This window comes from Vombatus ursinus, unplaced genomic scaffold, assembly GCF_900497805.2.
Source record: "Vombatus ursinus unplaced genomic scaffold, bare-nosed wombat genome assembly UNPS02014802.1, whole genome shotgun sequence".
In the NCBI taxonomy this organism is placed as follows: domain Eukaryota; kingdom Metazoa; phylum Chordata; class Mammalia; order Diprotodontia; family Vombatidae; genus Vombatus; species Vombatus ursinus.
This window is the reverse complement of record NW_020954580.1, coordinates 16,919,538-16,946,725: the sequence shown is the minus strand read 5'-3', so window position 1 is coordinate 16,946,725 and position 27,188 is coordinate 16,919,538. Positions and strand designations below refer to the sequence as shown.

Below are 27,188 nucleotides of genomic sequence, written 5' to 3'. Positions count from 1 at the left end.
GTTTGTTTGGAGAGACTCTTAAGGTACTCAAAATATTCACCCTCTCTGTAGATGGAGGAAGGTGAGTTCAAGAACTGGATTGAGAAGATGCAAGCAAGGTTGATGAGCTCCTCAGTAGAAACCCCTCAACAGTTGCAGTCAGTCTTTGAGTCTCTAATTGCCAAGAAACAAAGCCTTTGTGAAATGCTACAAGCCTGGAATAACAGGTAATAATAACAACAACAACAGCAACAACATTTTCACCTAGTGTTTAATTGTGTTATTTTTGCTTATTCTCAAATTTTGTTGTATTATGACATTGTTTAATTTTTAAAAAATCTCTGGTTAACTGTCTTTGTTCATTGTAAAATATTGTACTTAGCTCTCAAGTTTCAGTTATTTTTGTTATTATATGTCATCGTTGAGGTTGCAAAATGCCAAATAAAATTTTAAAACTGAAAATACCTATTTTAGGTGATTTAATGAACATATTTTATTTTTATGGCATTACCTTTTAAGATATTATTTAAACTTCATTTTATGTATTAAAATTTCAGTAATATAATATTTACATTTTTAAAAATAAGAATTTTCCCTGGAATATTTATTTCATTATCTAGTTGAAGTCTTTTATAGACTAGGCTCTGAAATGACAGGGCGTTGAGAAGTGAGAGAGAAATTTAATTTATATAGATAAAACTTTTAAGCTTTATTATGGCTCAGCTAATCGTATTTAATACGTATTTCAAAGATGTTAACAAATATTTGTAGGCATGATTGAGTGTACTGTAGACAGATAAAACTACCTTGCTTTTTGTCTTTTATTGTAGATTACAGGATCTTTTTCAACAGGAAAAAGGGAGGAAACGCCCCTCAGTTCCTCCAAGCCCTGGAAGAATGAGACAAGGAGAAGATAGTAAGGTAAGGAAATTTGGCTTTATGTATTTGGTCTTTGACACATAGATATTAAGTGTATATTACAGTAGTAATATATACTTAAGATAAATATACTTAAATATTTCAGGAGTATTTAAAAAATATTGATGTTGAAAGATAACTTGTCCCATAATAAGTTAGGCCTATTTTACAGTATATGAAGTCAGGCCACTTCAAGGAATATGAGCCAGACCACATTATTAACAAATTAATAAGACCTTTATTTATTGTAATGTTGTATAGAAAATTGGAGCACTTGAAACTTTTAAATTATCCCAGTCATAAAAATAGGAACTAGGATATAGACTGGATCTGTAATTTCTGGAACTCCCAGTTGAGGAAACTTCCTGTGCCTGCTATAATGTAATAATATAATACAATATTTTGTTTCACAAAAATTGTTGTTTTATGGTTTGTTCTATGAGCATTGTTGAATGAGCAGTTCTTAAAGGGCCCTGAGTGTGCCAGTGAATGCACATTAACTTATTAATAATGTTCGTGGTATCCTGTCTCAGATACTACTGTGGAGCCCTGGGCGACTCAGACCCAGTTTCCATATCTGGAAAATAGAGAGAATAATTGTATCTCCTGTTGTGAGGAGAGTGTGAGATGGTATAAGGTTTGCAAAGTGTTTCACATGCAGAGTTTCTTTTTTTTTTCCTTTTTTTTGGTGAGGCGCTCGGGGTTAAGTGACTTGCCCAGGGTCACACAGCTAGTGTTAAGTGTCTGCAGCTGGATTTGGACTCAGGTCCTCCTGACTCTAAGGCTGGAACTCTATCCACTGTGCCACCTAGCTGCCCACAGTGTTTCATTTTTATCCTCTTACAGCCACCTTGTCAGGTATTGTCCTTCTTTCAGTTTCATAGATGAGGAAGCTGATGCTTAGTCAAACTCAGTGACTTGATTATTATTACATAGGAAGTACTGTAGGCAAAATGCACACCCAGTTCTTCTTTCTTTATTCTATTACTCTGCGTGGATTTCTACTATCTTGATTGACAGAAATCTTTTTTGACATATTTGTAAAAAATTGCATCATTTCAGGTGTATCATAAGTGTTTTTTGTGGAATGCAGAATATAGTACCAAGTTCAGGATATTTGTTCAGGATATTTTTGTAGAGAGTTGGATCAGAGGACTCTTGGGTTTCATTTAGGCTAGTTCCTTCATTTTTATTTCTTTAAGCTTTAGACTACAGTGTTTACTGTATTATTGTATAGATGACAGTAGACTAGTAAAGGAATAACTAGAAATGACCATGGTCCATACAGTGTTATTTAGAATGCCTGGAAGTCATTAATGACTTAGCAGAATGATACTGGATAAGTTTGCTGTCTTCTTGGCTCCATGTTACAGAGTCAATGCTTCTGGGTCAATTTAATACATAACTGAGACTGAAACATAATCTTTAGGTCAGCCATGAGAATTTAATTTGAAAGTTCATTGAGAGTTGTTCATATAGCCTTAATACATAATCTCACCAAATAATTTGTAAAAATTAACAGTGTTGATAACAGCCCAGGATGTGGTCTTTAGGGAATGGAAGATCTCCGTAGCCATTGAGGGTGTAGATTATGGAAAGTTATTGTGGGATGGGATGAATAAATTATAAAGAGCTGTTAGATACTAGAATGGTAATTGGAACAAACAAGCCCACCTGTGGTGGAGCTCCAACACTTCTCTTAAGAACAAATATTCTGCTTCTCTACAGATAAGTGCAATGGATGCATCTCCACGCAACATTTCTCCTGGACTACAGAATGGAGAAAAAGGTTTGTCTTAAAGCCGAAAGGTCTTATGTTACCTTCAGGACTTTTAAAAATGGTCATTGTAATTCTTTTCTTTCTGTTGGAATTAGTGATGTATGTTTCATTTCTATAGCATTCATTACACGATTAGCTTTAAAGAATTCTATGTTAGCTGCAGATAAATTAAAGCTATATTAGCAAGGAATCAGAGGAATAAACTGAAATTTAACTCCTGGTTAGGAGGCTAATTCTCAGGTTTCACTGTAAACTCTGCATATTTGGTTCTTTTTTCCTCCCCATAAATCTTCCCCTCCCCCCTAAAAAAATTTTTTAAAAAAAATTTATTTATGTTTAGTTTTCAACATTCACTTCAACAAGATTTTTGAATTCCAAATTTTCTCCCCATCTCATCCCTCCCCCCACCCCAAGATGGCATGCATTCATAGTACCCCTTCCCCTAATCTGCCTTGCCTGCTATCTCCTGCCCCTCTCCTCCCTGTCTGCCTTCTCTTATCTCCTTCCCCTTCAATTTTCCTATAGGACAGGACAGATTTCTATACCTCATTTCCTTTATATCTTATTTCCCAGTTGCATGTGAAAACAATTTTTTTTGGACATTTGTTTTTAAAACTTTGGGTTCTAAATTTTCTCCCTTCCTTCTTCCCCACTCACCGTCATTGAGAAGGCAAGCAACTTGATACAGGTTATACATGTGTAGTCATGCAAAACACTACTGTAGTAGTCAGGTTGTGAAAAACTAAGTATACCAAAAAAAACTTTACTAACTTAAGTTTTTGAAGCTGTTTCTTTCAGTAACTGGTGACCTTCTAATCATATTTGTAGGAAAAAAAAATGATTTAGAAATCTTTTCCTAAAGAAATATCTAGATTTAGAGCAGCACATCTTAATTATGATTAAGTGAGATTTTTATAAAAGTTTTTTTGAAGTTATTTTTGGTAGAAAATAATCATTTTATGATACATTTTTAAAAAAATATTCTTGTTTTATGCATTACTATAGTAAAGGAAGCTTCATTGTGGAAAACAGAGTGGCATAGCATTAAAGAATGCTAGATTAGTAATTAAGATTATGTTTGAAGCTCTGTAATGAATGAACCATGAGATCTTAGATGAGTAAGTTAAAAAAACTGAAGCTCAGATTATCTGTAAAATCAGGTTATCTAAATGATGTTTTTCACTTTTAGTTTAAAAATCACTTCAGATACAAAATAAACTTGTTCCATTTAAAAACATCAGATAAAAATAGAATTATCACAGATCTGGAACCCTAACACCATCATCATAATAAATAATAAATATAAATAATAATAATAATAAAAATTCAGATGTTTAAGAACTTGTCAAAATTTGTTTTCACTTTTCTTCAGAGGATCGATTCTTAACAACCTTATCAAGTCAGAGCTCCACGAACTCCACACATCTCCAGCTGCCAACTCCTCCTGAAGTCCTGTCTGACCAGGTGGCGGGAGGGCCTTCTGAAGCAGACACAACTAGTAGCTCAGAAGGTAGAGCTGAATAATTCTGCATGATATACTATAGCCTTCTCCCCTTTTTCTTTCCCAAATCATAGAATAATTACTTAAAACTCTACCATTCAGTTTTATTGATATGTACAACATAGAAGACAAATACTGTAGAAAGAAATTCAAGACTGAGACTACATTTTGTACTGTGCTTGTAGAATATTAGATATGCATGGTGTTGTTCTTCTTTCCAGATGTATTTGATGGACATTTATTGGGATCTACAGACAGCCAAGTGAAAGAAAAATCTACAATGAAGGCTATATTTGCAAATTTGCTTCCAGGAAATAGCTATAATCCTATCCCCTTTCCTTTGTGAGTATTAGTCTAATGCAAAGTAATTATGTTAAGGGTTTGTTTGATTATCATATGATTTGTTTTAATTGAAAATATTCCTATTTCTCTTGCCAGAAGTAGTACTCTCTTATATACTACATTTAATATAAATTGACATAGATCTGAGTGATGAGAATACTTGTTCCCATGAGATAGTTTCCTTATTTCTATATGGTATAGGAATTGGCTAGTTGGGCTGGTGCACTTTATAAGTACTCATTACTTTGAATTTTTGGTGCTGAAAAAGTTGAAAACTCTTCAGGACATGGACAAACAAACTGAAAAAAGATAAAGAGATTTTGATATTTGTTACTTTTTTACACAAAATACTTTATTATTATGTAAATACATGTATATTTTCTGTAAGGTTTAATGTGGTTGATAATTGAGTGTATGTGTAGGTATAGAATTTTGTGATGAAATATGTACATAACTGAAATTTGATTTTTGGTGGTGAATTATAACTTAGATATGGAAAGTAGGAATATTTAACTCCTTTCACTTAACTAACCAATCCTTCATCAGCAAGCACTGAGTACCTGCTAGGTGCCTGGTACGGTCCTAGGCCCTAGGGATACTGAAGAAAAAAATGTAAGGCTTCTTCCTTTAAGGAACTGAGATATGTATTTTCACTTTGGGTAATTGTATTTTAAGAACTGCAAAAATAGTGGCAAATTATAAGGTATCTATATTTTGATATATTAGTACAGTTTTTGAAGTTGGGGACAGCATAGAGTTGGTCCTGACTTAGGATTTCATTGGTATAGGAATTCCTACTGGTGAAGAAACTTTCTGCAACTGCTCAGCAAGTGTCTTAGAGAGTTGCCTCAGGCAGTAAGAGGTTAAGTGATTGTCTGGGTCACCAGAGTTAGTAGGTATCAAAGACCGAATTTGAACCCAGGTCTCTCTGACTCTAGGACTGAGTCTTTCCCCTGTGCTACACAGCCTTCATTGGAGATACAGTTGCTTAACATGCTGACTACCTAGGTGTTTTCATATGTACTTCAGTTTTGTACTTCATACGTGAATATGAGGCTACTGGTACCATTACTTGAAAGATTTAATGTCCTTCATAGGGATACTTGTTGTCTCTAGGCCATTTGTGTTTTACCTAATCTCCCCCTTTGTACAATTGCTGGCCTAGATTAGGAGTTTGATATCGACAGTCTAACAAAGTTTTGTCTGTGTGAAACTGATTGACCATAGGAATCCAACATTGGTCTCAGTACCATGTATATATGCAACTAAAAAGAGATACCTATTAATATTATTTTTCTACACTGTATATTATAAGAAATTTTTTTCTTGTTAGAGAAGACAGTGACATTTTTGCAGGATGTTTTGCTGTTTTTTTCTTTTTCTTTTTTGGGTAACAACTTTTGACTTAAATTGAATCATCTCATCTTTCAGTTTCTGTATGCTTTCTGTGTACATGCAGGACTTCAGGAGGAGTAGCTTTCCAGCTTTTTTTCATAGTAAATATGTTGCATTGTTTTAGGCGTATTGTATCTTAACTTTTTGACGTAAGCCCTCTTTCAAGTTTACCACAAAATAAATTATTTTGGGAATGTGTTCTTTATTGCCTATCCTCATTGATAAAAACACAGCCAAAGATATGTGGCAAAGAGCGTACTTTTGTTGGCGAGATGACTATTTTAGAACATCCTGATTGGAGACCCATGCCTGTCTTGGCATTTAAGAAAGTTGAATTATTAGGCTTGAATTTGCAGTATCTGACTGGAAAGTTTGTATTTGTAGTTAGCAGTGTTTAGGTAAGTTATAGTTACTTGTAAGTTCTCTTAACAAGTTGTATTCTTGTTGTTTTAAAATAAAATCATGATTGTTTTATTTATGTGGCTGAATATTTTTTTATCATTCATGCAAAACTATGTCTTTATCATTGTTCCTCCATGATTTTTGCCACTTTTGTTTTTCTGTTTAGTGACCCAGATAAACACTATTTAATGTATGAACATGAACGTGTACCCATTGCAGTCTGTGAGAAGGAACCCAGCTCCATTATTGCTTTTGCTCTCAGGTATTTGATTTTTTGGATATTATCCTTGAGATCATTCACTTATGTTTAAAGCAGTGGTTCTTAACTTGAAGTCTGTGAACTTGTTTTTAAAAATACTTTGATAACTGTATTTCATTATAATTGGTTCTATTTATGATTCTATGTATTTTATTCATTTAAAAACATTTTTAGAAGGGGTCCATGACACCAGAAAAATTAAGAACCTCTGCTTTTATAAATCTAGAAGCAAAATCATTAATTATAAGTAAGTAAAGTTAAGTTTTTTAAGATGTATTCATATGATTGAAATATCTTTTTGAAGGTAATATAACCATTGCTATTTATCTTTTAGATATGGAGTTCAAGATAATTTTTTAACCTAATAATGACTAACCAAGCTAATTAAAGAGCCCCATCCCTCTTGTACTTTGTATTTTCCCATTTTCTTATCTCCTTATTCCATACATGCCCTCTGATAATGAAACATTTCAAAACATTTTCTTACAGATATAATATGCTGTACAACGAATTATTTATCAGTTTCTCCCACTCTGTGCTTTCCTAGCACTTTCATTTATCAGGTTGAGTTTTTTGGCCTACAAAATAGATTTTGTTTCATGATATGTCCATGGGCTGTAAGTAGCCCATGGTATTTTCCTGCCTTTTAAAAAGATTAGTAATTTTCATTGCATTTGAGACTTTTGTTTTTCATTTGTATGTTATGTCTAAAATGAAATTTGAATGTTTATTTTCCAGTTGTTAATATTACATATCATTGCTATGGCTGAATCTAAAATTGTCTTTTTTTATTTTAAATCCTATTTCAATGGGAAGGCATTTGCCTTTTTGCTTTTAGGAAGATGATACTGCTTTTCACAAGCATTGATGAGCCATAAAACATTAATAAATGAGAAATCTAGAAAAAAGCTTTGCTGAGCAAATAATATCCTTTGGACTTGCAAGGAGCAGGTTTTCTAGTTTAGATATTACTTGAAAACATCTTTTTAATTACTTAAAAATTAACTGCATCTTAGATCTGTTCCTTCTTGTATGAATATAGAAGTATCTGCTTCACTTGAAGGTTAATGACTAAGCATTTGTAATCATCTTGTATTATTATGGAGGTAGAGGGAGTTATGGACAATTATACATAGAAGGCTCACCTTTTCCTCAAGCTTAGATTTCCTTAGGTAACCTGGATGAACTTTTGATTTGGGTTTTCTTTGTTGTTATGGTTCCCTTAAAGCTTTTAAGTTTGCTTAAAGTGAAGAGCCAAGCTATGAAATTAATAGAGATTGCATGAGATGATCTCCGAGGGACCTTCTAGCTCTAACGTTCTCTGTTCTGTGATTCTAAATATTTTTCAACCGCTTTCTACTTTTAGTTGTAAGGAGTACAAAAATGCCTTAGATGAATTATCCAAAGTGTCTCTGCGGAATACTACTGAGGAAGTGCTGCAAGCAAGCAGGTTTGTGAAATTCCATAGAGTATTTTATAAATTGGAATTCTCTTGTAAATTTTTTTCTAAAAATAATCTAATTTTTTGGTTTTGTAGCATAGTATTTATATGATAAAAATTTCTAAGTTACCAAAGATGGCTCATTTATTTTGAACATTATTTGATAAAACAGTTCTAGTATAACAAATGATTCTGAACAGTCTTTTGGAGTGTGGCGTAGTAGGATTTGACCAGTAATTGTATAATTATTCAAAGTCTGCAGGATTTTGATACTCTCATTTTTTTTTCGTTGAAAAATAAGGTACTTGTTAAATTAATTGTTACGCTACAGCCTGACTGCAAAATTAAACAAAAGAAGAAGATATATTTTCTGAAACTTTGAGGAATTTTTTGAGAACTAGATTTTTTGGTTCTATTTAATAGGTTCATCCTCTGAGACATTCAGAGACTTCATATTGTTTGTATCATTGAAGTTGACAATTGATTTGACAGTTTGAGAAATAAAATATTTAATTTTGCTTAATATTAGCATTAGATTTTAAATCAATGATTTCTATGATAAGGTTACAAAAAGGCAAGCCTAATTTCTTTTCCTCTAAGCTGAAAATTTCTTTAAGTCATCCAAGGTTAAACTTACCTAATCATTGATTTTACTAAATTAGGTCTACCTAATACAGTTTAACTAGCCGAGGTGAAAGATTTTGTTTTTTCATTAACTCCAAGATTCACTGAATGAACTCAGTTCATTTAGGAAGAATATGAGGAAAATAAACCAGTCACTGAAACTGTTTGAAATAAAATTTTAACTTAATTCTACGCTTTATGTCTTCAGCAGTAGAATTTAAAAATTTTTAATGACTGCTTGTTTATCACTTTGTTTCCTTCCCAATTCTGAAAAACCACTGCCTCTTTAGAGGCCAGAACATATTCTCATCAACATTTTACCGCATCCTCAAGTTTGTCATCCAAGACCTGCCTGCCTTCCAAAATGGTTATTATGTGTCTAAAATAATTTATCACCTAAGTGGCCCACCTTGTGGAGATATCGTGTACACCAAATACATTCAGTTATCATGCTGTTTCTAGCTTTGTGGAACATGCCAGAACTTTTGTTGTACTGAAATTCCTTTAGCAATCCTGGGCCACTCTCATGCCAGAGTGAAGTGTCCAAGTTACAACTAAAACCTTAACCAAGAAAAAAAGTTCCTGATTCTAGATAAAAATCAAAAGAGCTTCCCTAGGAGCAAATACTTACTATTTAATTTCATCTTATTTTCCCTTTTTGCCAATGAAAAGGTCTTTTTTTCTATTTTCTGTGTTTCTATAAGCTGTGAATTAAATGTATAAATCAATGTGTAAAACTCATTTCTACTCGACATTTCAGTACTTTGGACAACAGACCCAAGAGTAGCAGCCCTGTGAGATTACCAGAGCTTTCGGGGGGATCAGCAAGTCGACCAGCAGAAGCAGAACCTCAGCCCCGTAAGACTGCACAGTTGTGGTGTTTGTTAGCAGTAATAGTTGGCTTAGTTTGTTATTCCAACTGCAGTAAGATATGTTTATAGGTGTTGGTGAAAGAGGAAAAGTAGTCAAATAAGAAATGGCCCTCAAAAGCATTTACTTCTTTGGGTTTTTGGTTTTGAAATTTTTACAAGGCCTCTTTTTTGCATGCTTTGCCATTGTCCTGTTATGCAATGTATAACTGTATACATTGTAGCCTAGTATAGCAGAAAGATACTGGACTGGATTGGTATCAGAATACCTGGGCTTGAAACCTCGCTCTCCTGCTTGCTACCTTTGTGAGCTTGGGCAAGCACTTAACCTCTCTATGTACCTAAGGTGTTTTTTTGTAAAATGAAGGGGTTGAGTTAGATACATATCACTTCCAGCTCCTCTTAATGTAAGTAGTCAGTTGAATAACAACTTTAAGCACCTATGCTTGGCTAAATGCTTTTCAGAAGGATACTCTTTTACTAATATGGAGCTTTCAACTTAAGAGTCTCTACAAAGAAACTAAACTATTCATGAACCTGAGAAAATAGAGGCCATTTTTCTGTGAGCTTCCTCTTCTCCCTAAATATCATAAAACCCCTTGATATCAGTCGTCTGCTCTTTCCTTTATTCAAGTTTCTGATAATGAGGCCACCTTCTAGCCAAAGCCAACATCTCTTCATGTGTCCTGTATTCTGTCCCTTCCCATTTCCTCTAGCAGAGTGCCACCTCGGTCCCCCCCCCCCCCCCGTCTCTCTGATTATCCTTCCCTGCTACCTACAAATACATGGAAGTCTTCCCATCTTTAATAGCCTTCACTAACCCTACTATGCCCTTCAGCAGTTGTCTAAGTTGCTTAACCCTTTCTCAACCTAGAAAGAAGCTTAAGGACACATTTTTTGCTTTCACCTCCTCACCTTTCATTCCCTTCTCAAACCTTTGCAATCTGGCTTCCCCAATCTTATCACTTAACTGGAACTTTTTTCAAAGTTAATTGATGATCTCCAAATCTGAGGCCTTTTTTCTCATTCGTAATCATTCTTAATCTTTCTTCTGCATTTCATGCCAACCTTTCCTGGTTATTCTCGCTTCTCTGTGTTTTTGTGACACTACTTTCTCCTGTTTCTCCTTCTACTCATGTAATTACTCCTTCTCAAAGTCTCCTTTGTCTGGCTCGTCATCCATGTCATGCCTACTAAATTCTTATTGTACCCCAACTCTCTGCCCTGGTCCCTCTCCTTTTTTCCCTTTACACTTATTTGTTGACTATGTCAGCTCCCATGGGTATATTATTTGTTTATGCAGATGACTGGCAGATCTACATGTCTTCCATGGCCTCCTCAGCTGCAGTCACCCATCACTCAGCTGCCTGTGGGAGATCTTAAGTTCAATCTAACCAAAATAGAGCTCTTTACATTACTCCCCAAACCTTCTGCTTTCAAACTTCCCTTCCTGATAGCATAACTGCATCACCATTCTTCTTTCTACTTGTCCAAGTTCTCATCCTTGAGTTTATCCTGGGTCTTGCCAAAGCGAATTTCCTGGTTTTTCTCACATATGGTACTTAGTCTTCTGTCTCTCCCTTGCATTCCTTCAAGACTCAGTATGAGTCTATCCTTGTCTCGCCCAAATGCTAGTGTTCTCCCTCCTCAAACTGTTGTATTTATTATTTTATTCTACATAAACTTACGTGTACACACATTGCATCTGTGGGGCATTAAAGTTGCTGAGAGTAAGACTATTTCATTTTGTTGTTTTTGTATTCCTAGCACAGTGCCCAGGACATAGGAGGTGTTAAATAAAGGCTTATTGATTTATTTGAGTAGCTTCTTTTCTTCCATGCCTCTAACCCAGGCCTTCACAACTGTGGCCTGCTGAAGGATTTCAAGACGGGGAGTGTAGAAGATGTTTTTCTCTACATTTCTCGCAGGCCACCCAAAATCCTTTGGCGTGCAGGCCTGCTCTAGCCAGTGAGAAGAGCTTACCTGGGAGACAGCTGACTGACTGAGTGGGGCAGTGGGATGTATCACAAGTAACCGTAAAACATGAAGTTGAGAGTTTTAATAAAACTCAGACTTCCTTCTTTGTATAATGCTTTCTGCCACCCAGGAAATTAATTCAAACATTTGAAATTCAACTGTAGTTGATAAGGCTATTTGGAAAATAATACTCACTTATTTTGTTTTTAGCCAAAAAGGCTTCGGGAGTGTTGTCTTTCTTCCGTGGCACAGGAGGGAAGAGCCCCGACCTGTCTTCCCAAAAGAAGGAGACTTTACGTGGTGCAGATAGTGCTTACTATCAGGTTGGGCAGATGGGCAAAGAAGGGGCAGAGAACCAAGGAGTAGAACCTCAAGGTGTGTTCAAAGTGGTAAAGTGTAATTTATTCTAAACTTAAATGTTTTTTAGTAGGATGGTTTTTGTAGGTTGGGCAGTATGTGTTTACTCTCATGGTAAGGCTTTGAATTTATAATGTACCCAGAAAGCTGAGCTTTGCCAAACTCTTTGAAATAATGTTCTTTACTTGATAAGATTCACAGTTCCTTTCTCATAGTTCTCTTGCTCAGGAATTCACAGCACAATTTAGGATATTTTTCTCATTTTGATTTTTTTTTTTTCAGTATTACCTATTGAATATATTTATTGGGTATAGGACTAGAGTATAAATAGCTGGTCTAAAAAAACCCTTAAGAATAATTTTGTTGCCTTTTTTTAAAACTAAAATTTAAACAGAGTGTTCAGGTATCATGTTAATGGGTTGCTTATGGCATATAAAGTCATAAATATTATCCTTCCAGTTTTGGTCTGTGTTTTGAAAGGTAAATTTTGAAATGTAGAAAATATAAAAATAATGGTTGCTTATTAATTAGCTGTTTGTAAATGATTAACAATGTTTGTAATCAATTTAATTCAGTAAGCATTTATTAAGTGCCTACTGTGTGCCAGGCATTGTATTAGGGGTGGGAGATGTAAAGACACAAATAAAACAGTCCCTACCCCAAGGATCTGATGTTTTACCGTGGGGAAGGACTACATGAACAGATGGATAATTACGGGCAGGAAAAATTTCATTGGAGGCTGGGGAGAACAGTTATAACAGCAGATATTAGGAAAGATTGGCTGTTAGGAGGTGTTATAAGCTAAGCCTTGGAGGGAGCTAGAGATTCCAAAATGTGGGGAGGTGAGTCATGAGAGCGTTTCATGCATGGGAGAAGAAATGAATTTTTAAAATTATTTCATTTTCTTGAGATAATATATTCTGTAGGGCAATCTTAAGAAAAAGATTGACCACCAGTTTACTGCAAGTTGGGTAGAATTTGCATTTTAGCTGGAAATTAAACTGAATTTAGATAATTTCAATTTATTTGTTTGTTGAAATACAAGCTAAGGAGGAGAGTAAGTTCTTTCTAAGAGTGAGAACCATATTATGTTGTGGTATTGATTAATTTTTGAAAATTAATTGGCATCTAGCATGAAAATGACTTTATCTGTTCCTGAAATAATTTTTTTTAGATGAAATAGATGGAGGGGAGACCCAAAAAAAACAACTTGCAAATCCTCATGTGGAACTTCGTAAGTATAGAATCATTTAGGGTAGTTTTGAGGGGAAGGGATTGTAGTTGTACAAATTGTCATCTTTTCAAGGGCCTCTGGCTTCCAAACAAATAATACCGATTAGTTGTTTTACCATGTGGTGATAAAAATAGATATCTAAGTCTGTGCAAGCTGACATGAAACTTTTTAAAAAGGTAACTTTATATTTAAGTAGGAACATCATCTATAGTGTGATTTGTATCTAGATTTCACATCAGTAATTGAAAACTAGAATCTTTTTTGCCTTCAGAAATCATTTGGGGCCTGGATGATTTTATATAGAGTGATGAGAATAATCTTAAATTATATGGTGTATATGATTTTAAAGTAAGACCCAAGAACCACTGTAAAAAAGGGGAATTGGTTCTTGACTCAGCTTTGTTTTTAATTTATCTGAAAGTATGTGACTTGCAGTTCGTAAAGTTTTCTGAACATTTCCTTGACAGAACTATGATAATGCTCTAGAAGGATGATTTTATACTGAAAATATCATTTAGCATAGGGTTATGGGAGGAATGAATTGGTTGTGTTTTTTGAATGTCTTGTTTCTGATTTATAAAGTTTTCTTTCTTCCTTTGTATTTGTTCACAGAGTTTTCTGATGCTAATGCCAAGTTCTACTGCCGGCTCTATTATGCTGGAGAATTTCATAAAATGCGTGAAGTAATCTTGGGGAGCAGTGAAGAGGATTTTATCCGTTCCCTTTCTCACTCTTTGCCCTGGCAAGCCAGGGGTGGAAAATCAGGAGCTGCATTTTATGTGACTGAAGGTAAGTTAGCTATTTACTAGGTAGATAGCATTTGTTTATTTATTTATTTATTCATTTATTTAAGGTGTATGACTAGAAGAAAACTTTGATTAAGTAGAAATTAGGTTTCGAAATTGGAAGATCTGAGCTTGAATCCTGACTCTGCTAATTTCTACCCTGCCTGTGTGACCTTGACAATTCACTTATTCTAGCGAGGCTTGTTTTCTCATCTATAAAGTAAGGATGTTAGATTATAACATTGCCAAAGTTGTTTCTCTTTCTAAATCCTTTAATCTTGTGGCTTAGGTATCACACTGGCATTGAAATATATGATAATGATAGCTTTATTTTTTTAGAAAGAAACTTTTTGTTTTTCTTTTTGTGCTTGAAAGTATATGTGATATAGTAAGGAATATGCATTTTAGGGGATATAATGGTTTGAATAAGCATTAGTTAAATGTCTGATTCTGGGTTCCACAAATTAAAATGTAAATGGAATAACTTGGGAGAGGATTTCAAAAGGGAACTGTGGAGTATATTAATGAAGAAAAGCTAAAATAAATTAAGCATATTTAACTTGGAGATGAGAAAACAGCTAAATTGTTTTATGAAAGTTAGACAGGTGGCGTACTAAATTTTCTTCATCTCTACCTGAAAACTAGATGATTTGAAAAGGACTTACACTGTGAGATGACCAATTTAGATTAGTAAGAATTTTTGTTGAGATGGTGTTGTAGGTAATCAGTTTCTATAATTGGTTGCCAGAGTAGGCTATGTTTCTTTAAAGGAAAAAAAAAGGATAGATTTATTACCTGCCTAAAAGGAATATAGGTGTGGTTTTAGGTCAATTTTTTTTTTTTTTAACCTAACGTGATTTTATCAGTCCATGTGAAGAGAACTTCCTCTATTGATGTAGGTTGGCACCTTGTCTGTAACTTTAATCTTGGAGAGTTGCCCAGAACACTGAGAGGTTAAGCAATTTACCTAGGTTTACACAGCCCTTACGTGTCAGAGGTGGGCCTCCAAATCAGGTCTGCCTGACTCTGAGATCAGCCTTTTGTGGCTCTTAGCTACATGACTCTTAGCTAAATGCAGGTTTTTATATGTCCTTTTAGTCTTCTTTCTAGGCCTATAATTGTTTTAGATAATAACCATTGATTAATTAAAGCAAATGAATAATTTAGGATTTTGTTAGAAGTGGTATCCTATGTGTAACCATGAAATATCTGTAATAGCTATAGATCCCTCAGGGTTAGATGTATCTATGTTTAAACATACAGCCATCTATACATAGGGCTCTCTCTTTGTATATGTCTATTTTTTGTTTGTTTACATTCAATTCTGTAGAGATTAAGCCTCTACCAGGCCTGGGGATACAAAGACAAAAAGGAAGTAGTCTCTTCCCTCATGGAGCTTAAATTTTACTGGGGATGCAACATCTAGAAAGATAAGCAAATATAAAATAGTTTGAGGAGAGAGAGAAAACACTAAGAAACAGAGAAGGACCAGGTTATCTGCAGAGGAGGGAGGGGCATCTGAGTTGAGCCTGAAAGGAAGATACTGATTCTGAGAGGTGGACATGAGGAAATGGATTTCAGGCATGGAGAATAGCTTGTGTAAATGTGCAGAGGTGAGCAATGGAATGTTGAGTTTGGGGAACATTTCGGCAGTCCAATTTGTCTAGAATGTAGACTGCAGGAAGGGGAGTAATATGAAATAAATCTGCAGAGGTCATTGAGAGCAAGATTGTGGTGGCCTCTAAATGCTACAAGAGAAGTTTGTATTATGCAAAGATGGTAGGGAGTCACTGAAGGTTTTTGAGTAGGATTTTGAATCATATTCACATCTGAGTCTTAGAATGATTATTTTGGCAAATGTGTGAAGGATTACTTGTAGAGAGAATATACAGGTTCTAGGAATACCACTTAGGATGTTTCTGTTGTAAGCCAGGGAAATGGTGATGAGGGACTCCTGAACTAAGCTAATGGTTTTGTGAATGGACAGGAGAAATGAGAGATGTTGGGGAGATAGAATGGAAGAGATAATGGACAGGGAGAAACAGATAACACTGCATATCTGAATCTGGGTGATGGGAAGATAGCACCTTCCAGCTTCATAGGAAAACTTGTGAAGGTTTTAGGGGAGAACATATATAAATGTATCTGTACTTATATTTCACGTTATAGAACATGAAGGGGAGGAATTATATGTATCTGCTTGCTTCAGTTACCTCATCTTTTTGCCATAATATAAAATTATACAAGGATATTCATACAAACATGTATACATTGTTAGGTTTAGAGATCTAAAGTAATTAAAGAAGACATATTTAGCATTTTTGAAATGGTTAACTATGAGTAGCTTCAAGATTTAAGCAGTATCTATAGAGATATATTCACAGCAAACTTTTAGATAAGACGTTGAATTATTTACTTAATGTGTTTATTTTCTGAAGTGTAGAGAAGTTCTGCGTAAATGTAGGTGTCGTATATGTGTTTATACACATCCTTATACATTCACAGAGGATCCATGATTTCATCAGTGTGGGGACTCCTACCTACCTTTGGGGTCACAACCCTCTGCATGCTTAAGTGGATGATTCCAAAGTTGCTGGGTTTGAAGAGCCATCATCTAGTATCTGACTTTCTCTTTATTGATACACACACACACACACACACACACACACACATATGCACACACACACGCCAGTGAGAGAGAGAGATTTTGTGAACATATGAAATTGAAACTTTTCAGATGACAGATTCATTTTGAAGCAGATGCCCCGCCTGGAGGTCCAGTCTTTCCTTGACTTTGCGCCACACTACTTCACTTACATTACTAATGCTGTACAGCAGAAGGTAGGAACAAAATGGACTTTTATATATATATATACTGGATTTCTCTGTGCTTTCCTGCCTCCCCACTCCCAACCCATCATCTTGAACCTTGAATTAAAAGGGACAAATTTCCAGAAGAGATAGCTATGAGTAGCATATACTTGGAGTGGAAAAATCTAAGTTTTGTCCTTGGAAAAGTTGTGTTCAGATCCTGGCTCCACCACTAATAGTGTGACACTAGATAGGTCCCTTACCTCTGAACTTCAAGTTCTCTCCTGTGAAATGGGGATAATAATTTTTCTGCTCTTTGCTTCAGAGGGTAGATATGAGGATCAAATGAGGTAGTCCAGCTTTCAGTCCACCCTGGCCACCATCTTGTCATCTGCTTCCATGGGTTGTGACAATCTACTCTGCTATGCCTAGATTCCACCTCCTAGAATGTATGTTCCTCGAGAACAGGCATGATTTTGCTTTTTGTACTTGTATCCCTGGAGTAAGTGCTTGGTATATAACAAGTGTTTAATAAATAATTTTCATTCGTTCATTGTGTCTTACAAAAGAAACTCTCGAAAATTATATAAAATATCAACAGCTCTTTCTTATTAAGTATGTGAATCTTTGATGTCATTGATGTGGGTATTCCTTCCATTGGTGCAAATTGAAACTAAGCCATGCTTTTTCATTCTTTGTGATTCCATGTTCTCCCTTATACCCTATGTGCTAGAGGCCTTGTTATGTAGGATTTTTTATCATTGTACAGGTACTAAAGCAGCACTTGGACTACCTGTTAACTTTATTCTTTTGAAAAACATTCATGCCTTGAAAAATATCAAAACGTTCAGATTGGATAAAATTGCTGTATAGAAACAACCCACTGTTTTATTGTTGTTACTGTAATTCAAATATGTAATTCACATAATTCAGTTATCTTGAGTTCTTAGGCTATCTAACTTGTCAGTATCAGTTCAGCATGTTTTGGGTGCTATTAAAACACTATACATATACTCTTATGTTTTAACAATTTTCACATGTTCTCTTTGAATGATTTTCTATCTTGATTAGAGACCCACAGCATTGGCCAAAATTCTTGGGGTTTACCGAATTGGTTATAAGAACTCTCAGAATAATACTGAGAAGAAGCTGGATCTCTTGGTCATGGAAAATCTCTTCTATGGGAGAAAGATGGCTCAGGTAAGGTATTCTGGATTGTATAGAACAACCTATTTCGTACCTTTCTGCAGATAACTAAATGTAGTAAATTATAATAAACCTTTTATGTGAAGTGGTCCAGTAACAAGATTGATGTTTAGTTTCACACTAAATAGCTCTTTATGACAGTTTAATAGAGAAACTTTTGACTTGCTGAACCCCTGAGGAAATTATAGTAATATGGTAATGCAGAATTCCTACAATTTAATAATATAATTTATGCCAGTAAATTGATTATATGTTTTAGGTGTCTTACAATTACTTTAGTGCTAAATATATGGATATATTTCACTGACTTTTTTTTTTTCAGTGACTTACTAAATGTATAAGAACTCTTGATGTGTAAATTCCCTCTTCTATCGTAGGTATGCAACTGCTTTGACTTACCTAGGGTCACACGGCCAGTATGTGTCACAGGTAGAGCTTGAACCCAGGTCTGGCTCTCTACGCACTATGCACTGCTCCCTACATTTTTCATGACATTACTTGACAGTTACTACAAGGTATGATTAAATATCAACTTCAGAGTGTTTTAGTGAACTAGGATTCTTCTTTTTTTAATCAGGTTTTTGATCTGAAGGGCTCTCTTAGGAACCGAAATGTGAAAACAGACACTGGGAAAGAAAGCTGTGATGTTGTTCTGCTGGATGAAAATCTTTTAAAGATGGTTCGAGATAATCCTCTGTACATTCGTTCTCATTGCAAGGCTGTGCTGAGAGCCTCTATCCATAGTGACTCCCATTTTCTCTCTAGTCACCTCATTATAGACTATTCTTTACTGGTGGGACGAGATGATACCAGTAATGAACTGGTAGTTGGAATTATTGGTAAGTAAATACATGAAATTTGCTTTTATTAAGACAATACAAGTTGAAATGAAATATACTATAGATTATTATTGAACCCTGATGATAATCTTACTGAGTTTTCCCCATAAAGTTTCTTCTCTTCTGGCTTCCATTTTTTCATCAAAACTGTTCATCTGAAAAGTCACAATTTTAATTTGATACATTTCTAAATTCCACTTTATTGTTACCTCTTTTTCTTTTGACAGATTACATTAGAACATTTACATGGGACAAAAAGCTTGAAATGGTAGTGAAATCATCAGGAATTTTAGGAGGCCAAGGTGATAAATACTTCTTTGTATTCATTTCATCATTTTTCCTGTACTCCCTGAGGATAGGGACTGTGTTTGCCTTTCCTTGTATTCCCCAGCCCTTAGCACATGCCTGCACATAGTTATAGTTAAGCACTTAGCAAATACTTTGGTGACTAACTGATCTACTTAATCCTTTTCCTTAATGCTAAAGCCTTATGCCTATCTTTAGAAATTCATAAAAGTAAATGGTTTAGCCCTTATTTCTTCCATTCCTAGGATTATTAAATATATGCCCATTTTTTGTTATTGCTTCTTCCTGAAACTTCAAGGGAACACTTCTTACTGTAGACAAGATTCCACTGAATATTTTTCTCTGGTCAGGCAGCACTGGTAGTACATGGATTTCCAATAGGACTTCTAAGCATGCATGTCTTTTTAAAAATATGTAAAGTTATATTGATATTATGTATGATCTGGGAGGGATGGTAATAGTAATAGCCAGCATTTTTGTATAGTACCTTTAAGGTTTGTAAAATGCTTTATTCATGTTCTCATTAGATCCTCACAATAGACTTCTGAGGCAGGTGCTTTTATTTCCCCTATTTTTCAGATGAGGAAACTGAGGCTAAGAGAAGTTATGTATCTTGGCCCAGAGTCACATAGTTTGTAAGTGTCTTCCTGAATTTGAACTTAGGTCTTTCTGAATTCAATGCAAATTTATCTCCTATACCATCTAATAAAATGCAGCTTACTTGATTTGTTACTTTAGGTCAAAATAAAGTGAACCATACTATTATTCTCTTGAATAATAAAGTCATGATGACAGAAAATGTACTAGCACATTAGAAATACCTCAGTGCCATTTAGAGAACTGAGCTTTTCTGGTGTATTGGGACAGCTCATGTATAAGAATTAGCATTATCTGTTCTGATAGCCTGATTGTCAATTAATTGTTGAGTTCTATAACTTTCCCTCCCCCCTCCCTTTTCTCTTTTTATTAGGTAAGATGCCAACGGTAGTCTCTCCAGAATTGTATAGGACTAGATTTTGTGAAGCAATGGACAAGTATTTCTTAATGGTGCCTGACCACTGGACAGGACTGGGTCTCAATTGCTGAGATGAAGCCCATGTTCTGAATTGAGCTATAGAGAAGTGAGACCAGAAAAAGAGGGTCCAAAAGAAGCTCCAGGCTTTTCCTGTCCTTCACATTTACCACTGTATGCATAGGCCTCTTAACTTCAGTACTTGTAGAGGCCAAATGTACCTGAAATGTAAAATCTGCACTTTTTTTTTTCCTGATACAAGTGAGTTAGCTGTATGCTGTCAGGAAACATTGGAAGATGCAACCCCTCTTCCTCATTTGAATTGAAGGAGAGAGGCAGATATCGAAGGGCTAAAGGTGAAATGTACAGATAAGGACCAGTAAATAAGAGGATGGGATAATGAACCGTAATTATTGCCTTGCCAGAAGAGCTGAATGATGACCAACATAATGCTGTTCCCATCTTTGGAAAACGTTTTTGATGAGTTCTATTTTTGCATTTTTAGTATACAACCTAATATCAACTATCCTCAGAATTTTAAAATAGGTATACATTTGCCTGGTTGGGTGGGGGTTGGGTGGAGGTTCGTTTTTGTTTTATGAAGTATTCCATTAATGGCCATTCAAATAGATCATTGTGATGTATTAAAATAACATAAAGATTTGACAGAAGGTGGTTTCTATCTTACCTGAAAGAACTGTATTTCTTGTATATCCCTATAACTTTTCCCTACTTAAGTATTTAAGATGGTTTACAAAATCAGTCCTCAGGCCATAAGTGCTGACATTATGAGCATTTCAGCTGACTGATAACTACAGCAATCACCATAAATCATTTTTCAGCAGTAACTTTATTTCTTTGTATAAAGATTTTTTGCAGTTTAATATATTTTAACTATACCTCGTTTCTATGTCCTCACTATTTAATCTCTCACTTTCCCCAACATGTTCAAAAAAGTCAATCAAGTGCAACAAAGCTAAGCAAGTCTCTGATCACTTATTAAATCTGGAATGGAGTGTTCTTACCCCCCCCCCCCAAAAAAAAGCTACCTGATTCACTAAGTGAAGAAGGCAGTCCACTGTTTGTTTTATGAAGGTGAACCAACTCAACTTTTGTCCAATGTAAAGCAGCCCAAGTTAAATTTATGGGATTTTGGTATTTCTAGTGACCTAAAGTGAATCTGCATCCTTTACCTAAGCCAATTTTCTATCTTCTTCCTGTTAGGCTAGTTCTTAGCACTCTGAGATATTGGATAAAGTGTTACCTCTTAGGTCTATATAATTCTACTTCGTGGTCCCTGTTTGCTAATGTTTTGTTTAATGCTTAATGTACTTAAAAGAGTACTAGATTTTTCTCTTAGGAAATAAGTATTTGAGTATCTTAAAAAATATCTTAAAAATAATCAGATTATTTGCCCCTGGATTTTTTCCTACATTATGAGTGGTTGAGCCATAATTTTTTCAAGTAGCACATTCCTCAGTATTTATTCAGTATACATTCTTCATGTAGTAAAAATAAAAAATTGGATATTTTCAAGTTACATATAGTTCAGATACCCGGACACCCAAAGTAAGTTTTTTTGAAAGTTTATTTTGGAGAATTAGAGCACTAATCAATTAGTACTTACTAGAAATTTGTTTGCCACAATGAATAAGCTTTCCAGAGATTTATGAATTGCTGTAACATGAAGATAAACACTATTTAAAAACATTGTTTGTCCTTTTGTAAATGTAAAAAAAGTTAGTGGGTTTGTTTTGATATTTTACTAAAAATGAAGGATTTGTACAGAGATGAGAAGTGTGGGCATCGTTATTCTCATCTTAAATATATAACAAAACATACAGAAAAACTGTGCTTTGGTTCCTATAAGGTGGGTGACAAAATCCATGAAGAGCATAATATAATATCTTTACTTTGGTGATTTGAATCCATTAGAAGGTAGTGCTCTTTGTTTTTTACAATGGATAGAGAGGGTAAATTCAGGTCAAGATTCCCACAGTAAGTTCAGTAGATTGGGCCCAGTTTCTTGATTCCTAAATATAGTTTGAGACTGAATTGCTGTTTCAATGCCTTAGTGAATTTCAAATATTATATAGCCATATTCTAGAATGTGGAGAATGGCAGTGAAGGGATTTGGAGGATGTTGAGTAGAAGATGGCTTTTATCCAAATAATCATGTCTAGTCATTTTCCTCTTAAGTAAGACTCACTTTCTATGAAAAAAAATTTCTAAATCAAGACGTTCAGATATCCAGTATTTATTTAGAATGTTGATGTACATCTTAACTTCTACAATTCAGTTTGACAAGCAGTGAAACCTGTTAATATGCTCAGGAAAGACAGGTTTTGAATGCAAAATAAAGCTTTGATTTGCTATTTATTTCTCCTGTTAGGATATTGAAGGTTATATGCTCTACTTTTCACTACCTTTGATAAGGAAGAATTTACTAGAATGCTTTAACTTGTTCCTCTCCCCCCCCCCCCCGCCCCCAATCAAAGATGGCCTTTTCTCAATACCATGTGCAGTAGCTGTAACACTGTATGGATGTGGTTGAATACATAATGCCTTCCCTTTTTTGTGTGTAACAGAAAAATCCCTGATTGCCATTTTTAAAGCACCACTGTCTAGTAGACCTTGATAGAAGCTTATATGACAATGTTTTGTTTTGTTTTGTTTATTTTGCAATATAAATCTTGAAACAACAGAAATAGTTGCCTTCAAGGAATGACCTTTACCTTTAAAATCAGCTTCACAGCTGAGATAGGAAATATAAACTAACTTTAAGTCACAGAACAAATTTGCCTCAGAATTAAAATTTAAGCCTTTTGCTTTAAATAAATAAACCATAGTTGTTTTGGTTTTTTTTTTTTTTGTTATTTTTGCCACTTTTAACAGGTTTTTCAAATTTAATAACTGGAAAATGAGTGTCTAAAAGTGGCTGACCTTTTTTCTCCCATTTCCTGTCATTGACTTGAAAATATTAATACTTAAAAGTTAGGGACCAGGAAGAAATTTTTGAGTTTTCATTCTTAGAATAAAACCTTTATGAAAAAATGAATGTGTTAACTGATGAACGAAAGTAAACTCTGTGTATGTTACTTTAAAGTGGTCTTTTAAACAACTTTATCAAAATGCCTAGTTTTTACTGGCATCAAAGACTGATAAAAGCAATTTGCCAAGTAATATCCAAGGGTAAAGATAATAAATACCATCATTTAAGAGAAAAAGAGCTTTCTCAAGTGCTTTTGAACGTGTGAGTACTTTTAACTTATAAATGTATCAAAACTATTACCATTACACAAAGAGCCTATTGATTATGTCCTTGATAACAGCAATGGATTTTTTTTTTTTAATACTGTGGGTAGCAGAGCTACACCAGCTTTTGTTGTTTCAGTCAGAAGCTTCTCTTCGGCCCTGCTCCCATTTGAAATTGCCTTGTTCAAAACTGATTAGCAAGGAAGGATGTCTATACCTTTAAGGAAGTGTGCTTTTAGATCCTGGTGAAGGACCCAAAAAGAGAGTTGAAAAAAATATTATTATCTTGACTGGGGAAACAGGTCTGGCCATGACCCCGGGGTATTGTTGACAGAGCTAATGTGATTAGATCAGGCATTATTGTCTAGTGCAATGTCTTTTTTTCTTTTTAAGAAGGGTGCATTGTATTATAGGAAAATTAATTGCAATCATGGCAGTGTTTTACAAAACACTGCTTTTATCAATTTTGTATAAATGTAAGATGAATTTTTGACATTGTTAATTTTAACTAGGAAAATTACTTGTGTTATATATCATAATAACTTTTAATTAAAGGAGTTCCAGCTAACTGTTGAAAAGCACTTGATGTATTATATTGTATATATTTCTATTCTACCTTGGTTCTAGCTGTTTTATGTGATTGACATGCTATTTAAGTGATATTTCCCATGACTTTGGAAAATTGTACTGTATATAAATAAGAGTTCCAATAAATTAAGATTTTATTTCATTTGGTTTGCTTCTTGAGCCATTTCCTGAAGGGCCCCTGCTGGGTTGTTGTTATGTTCCATCTTTCGTAATGCAGCTACCAACCATTTGCTACTTCAGGATGCAGAGATTTAAGATTCAGTAGGTGAAACTCCCCACTTTGGTGCAGCCATGAGTTTAAAGTGGACCAGTTACTTTTGCAAACTTTGGCCTTCAGCCCCAGCATAGCTGCAGCCTCACTTTCCCGTTGTCCCAGATTGGTTGTAACACCCCAGAGGGAGTTGGAGTGCCGTAGGGAAGGCAGGGTGCTAGACCAGCTGCCCAGAATGGGGGAGGGAAGAGTTGGTGCCAGTGTGACCTTGGCATGACCTCGAGATCCCCCCATCTTCAGTTGCCAGCAGATGGAATGTTACCCAAACCCTGCTGCCTGTGTGGCTTATGGTCCAGAGGGACTAGCGGGCAACCATCCCTTGTTGCCCCCAAAGTTATGGAGCAGAGCCAGGGCTAGTCGTAGGGAAAGTAAGGGGCCTCTGAGAGTGCCCTAGACCTTCCCACTATAAAGTCTCCCATGGGTTATGAGACTGCCATGCCCCTAAATGCCACACAAAGAAGGGCTAAGTCATGTCAGGAGGAAATGACACATTTTATTCAAAATAACAGATTTCATAAGATATCCCACATTAACTTAGAGCCACACATAGCATACAAATACAAGTATGTAAAAACTACAGAAATGTGGAAAGACAATTGGTGAGAGGTTCATTGTTTAAGGTTAGGCTAAGTAAACAAAACAGAAATTACTACCCAGATTAATGATTGGTATAATCACTAGATTAAGTTATAGATCAGACATGAGAAAGAAACATGGGATTACTTGAACTGATTGATGCATTGTGTAATAAACAACCAGGAGAAAATATATGAAATCACTACATTGATCTCAGTGAAAACCAAAGAAGTCAGTTAAATTCTACAATTAAGTAATCTTGGTGTAAGATAACTGATGGCAAACACATCTTCCTCTTCTCTCTGGAGAGATGTGGAATGGGACATATCTGCTGTCGGAGGCATTGTATTATCACGTTTGAATAAATGTATTTATCTGTTAAAAGGAAAGGACTAGTATAAAAAGAAGAAATAAGCAACTCCCCCCTCCCAAGTCCCAGCGTGTAGAAAAACTATTGTGGAGTGTCATGGAAGGGGTGGTAAAAGAATGTTAAAGAGATCTCTAGAAGACAGCAATTCTGTAATAACTGCAATCAAGACAGAAAAAAGAATGGAAAGGCAACAAGAACTCTTTGCTAGTAAAAAGATGAGCTGTAAAGTAAAATCAGAGCTCTTAAAGAAAAGCTTAAAAGGAGAATAGAAAATAGGACATTTAAAAAAAGTAGTGGACACTCAAAAAAGAAGTAATGCAACAAGAAAAAAAGTGCAAAGTCAAAAGACATCCAAAGTAAGAGAACATGCCATGTCTACAAGCCAATGTGACCTAACTTAAAGACAACTTGGTGAAGAAGTCTAAAGAATCATCAATCAGCTCCCTGAAAACATGGAAAAAAAATTCTGAAATTATTTTTTCAGGAAAGCTTTAAAGAGAATTACCAAGAAATATTGGAACTTGATGGCAAAAGGCAGCTTAACAGTAATAATAGCTAGTATTTATCTATTGCTTCCTGTGTGCCAGGCAATGTGCACAACAATTTACAGATATCTCATTTGATTCAAGAACCCTGCAAAGTAGGTGCTCCACAAGATGCCAATGGAGAAGAAACCTATGTTTAACTCTCCCAGAAATGTAGACGAGTTCCAGATGTTCCAAGTTAAAGAAATAGAAACTTGCAAAGTAGAGATAATGAACCAAAGTATTTCTTTATGACTTAGCTAGGATGATTGTAATAAAGGAAAGAGTAGCCAGAATGTAAAAGAAAATGACTTGCACCCAAAGATAACATCCTACTGAGTTGACCAAAAACTTATTGGGGGGAGGGGAATGGACTTTTAATTGAATTAATGACTCCCAAGCATTTCTTTAGATAAAACCAAAGTTGAGCAGATTAAACAAAATTCAAATGGGGCATAAAAAGGTGAGTGAGATGCACAGTTTAAGTGTTGTAATGGTACCCCATCTAAAGTAAAAAGAACTAGAGTTAGAGGAAGACATCTAGCATACCTTATTGGTCCTCTGTCAATGCTCCATGAAAAACAGGAATCAAACAGGATTAAGAGGGATGAATGGATTCAGATCTGCACCAATGGAAAGGATACATCAGTGAGTTTATAGATCCATTCAAGTAAAATAAAAAAAGATTGCACTTGAGATAAAATCAACTGTGCAAATACAGAATGGCTAGAAACTATTTCATATGGAAAAAAAAAAGTATTTCAGATTTCTAGCTCAACATTTGACAGTTGTGTAATAGGGCAGCCTTAAAAAAAAAAAACCCAAAACTAATAAATATATGGTTCCCCAACTAGAGTTTATAGTTACACTGTACTTTGCTTTAGTCATACCGTGTATGGAGTATTATGTCAAGTTTGGGACACCATATCGTAGGAAAAGTATTAACATCGTGGAGTGTGTTTGTAGAAAGATGCTGAGATGAGGGTCTTGTCTGACTGGAAGTTAGAACTGGTGCCAATAGGTTCAAGTCACAGGGAGGCAGATCTTTGATCCTTGTAGGGACAGATTTTCTAACAATTAGAGCTGTTCAAAAATGGAACAAGCTGTTTTGAGAAGAGGTAGTGTACTCTCCAACACCAAAGATCTTCAAGGGAAGGCTGTATATAAACGCTTGTTGGGGAAGTAAGGTATTGGAAGCAAGAAAGTTTGTTCCAAAAGAATTCTGAGGTCACTTCCAACTTAATGATTATGATCTTCAGAGATCCCAAAGTGGAATCTCTGGAAGAGATGGAAGAGAAGCTATATTTCTTGGCTCCAGGCAGAACTAGGATCATTGAGTGGAGATTATAGTTAGGCAGGTTGAAGAACGATTGTTAAATCTACTGCTTACTTTCATATTTTGATAGATCCCTGACCTTGCTGATGTGGGTAATCCCCAAATGGCACAGCTCGTGTCATAAACTCTCCATAGATAATCTACTCAGTGTATTGGAGGCCTCCTTCCAGACCTTTTACTATTTTGTGTATCCTAATGCAGTAGTTTAGCTTTCTATCTGTTAATCCATAA

At 35.1% G+C, this 27,188-nt stretch overlaps 1 protein-coding gene across 4 annotated transcripts in view; it reads left to right on the top strand.

Moving 5' to 3' along the window:
• Positions 1–22,895, top strand: part of PIKFYVE (phosphoinositide kinase, FYVE-type zinc finger containing) — a 104,336-nt gene extending 81,441 nt beyond the window's left edge. For all 4 annotated transcript variants that reach the window (XM_027873539.1, XM_027873537.1, XM_027873538.1 and 1 more), the window contains 16 exons: positions 52–206; positions 810–900; positions 2,626–2,686; positions 4,050–4,187; positions 4,400–4,520; positions 6,484–6,579; positions 7,943–8,026; positions 9,402–9,499; positions 11,698–11,862; positions 13,019–13,078; positions 13,691–13,867; positions 16,601–16,704; positions 17,746–17,874; positions 18,458–18,719; positions 18,947–19,021; positions 19,996–22,895. In XM_027873539.1, coding sequence (XP_027729340.1) covers positions 52–206; positions 810–900; positions 2,626–2,686; positions 4,050–4,187; positions 4,400–4,520; positions 6,484–6,579; positions 7,943–8,026; positions 9,402–9,499; positions 11,698–11,862; positions 13,019–13,078; positions 13,691–13,867; positions 16,601–16,704; positions 17,746–17,874; positions 18,458–18,719; positions 18,947–19,021; positions 19,996–20,111 — 1,932 coding nt within the window. In that variant the 3' untranslated portion in view covers positions 20,112–22,895. The remainder of the gene's footprint in view (positions 1–51; positions 207–809; positions 901–2,625; positions 2,687–4,049; positions 4,188–4,399; positions 4,521–6,483; positions 6,580–7,942; positions 8,027–9,401; positions 9,500–11,697; positions 11,863–13,018; positions 13,079–13,690; positions 13,868–16,600; positions 16,705–17,745; positions 17,875–18,457; positions 18,720–18,946; positions 19,022–19,995) is intronic.
• The last annotated feature ends 4,293 nt before the right edge of the window (positions 22,896–27,188 follow it).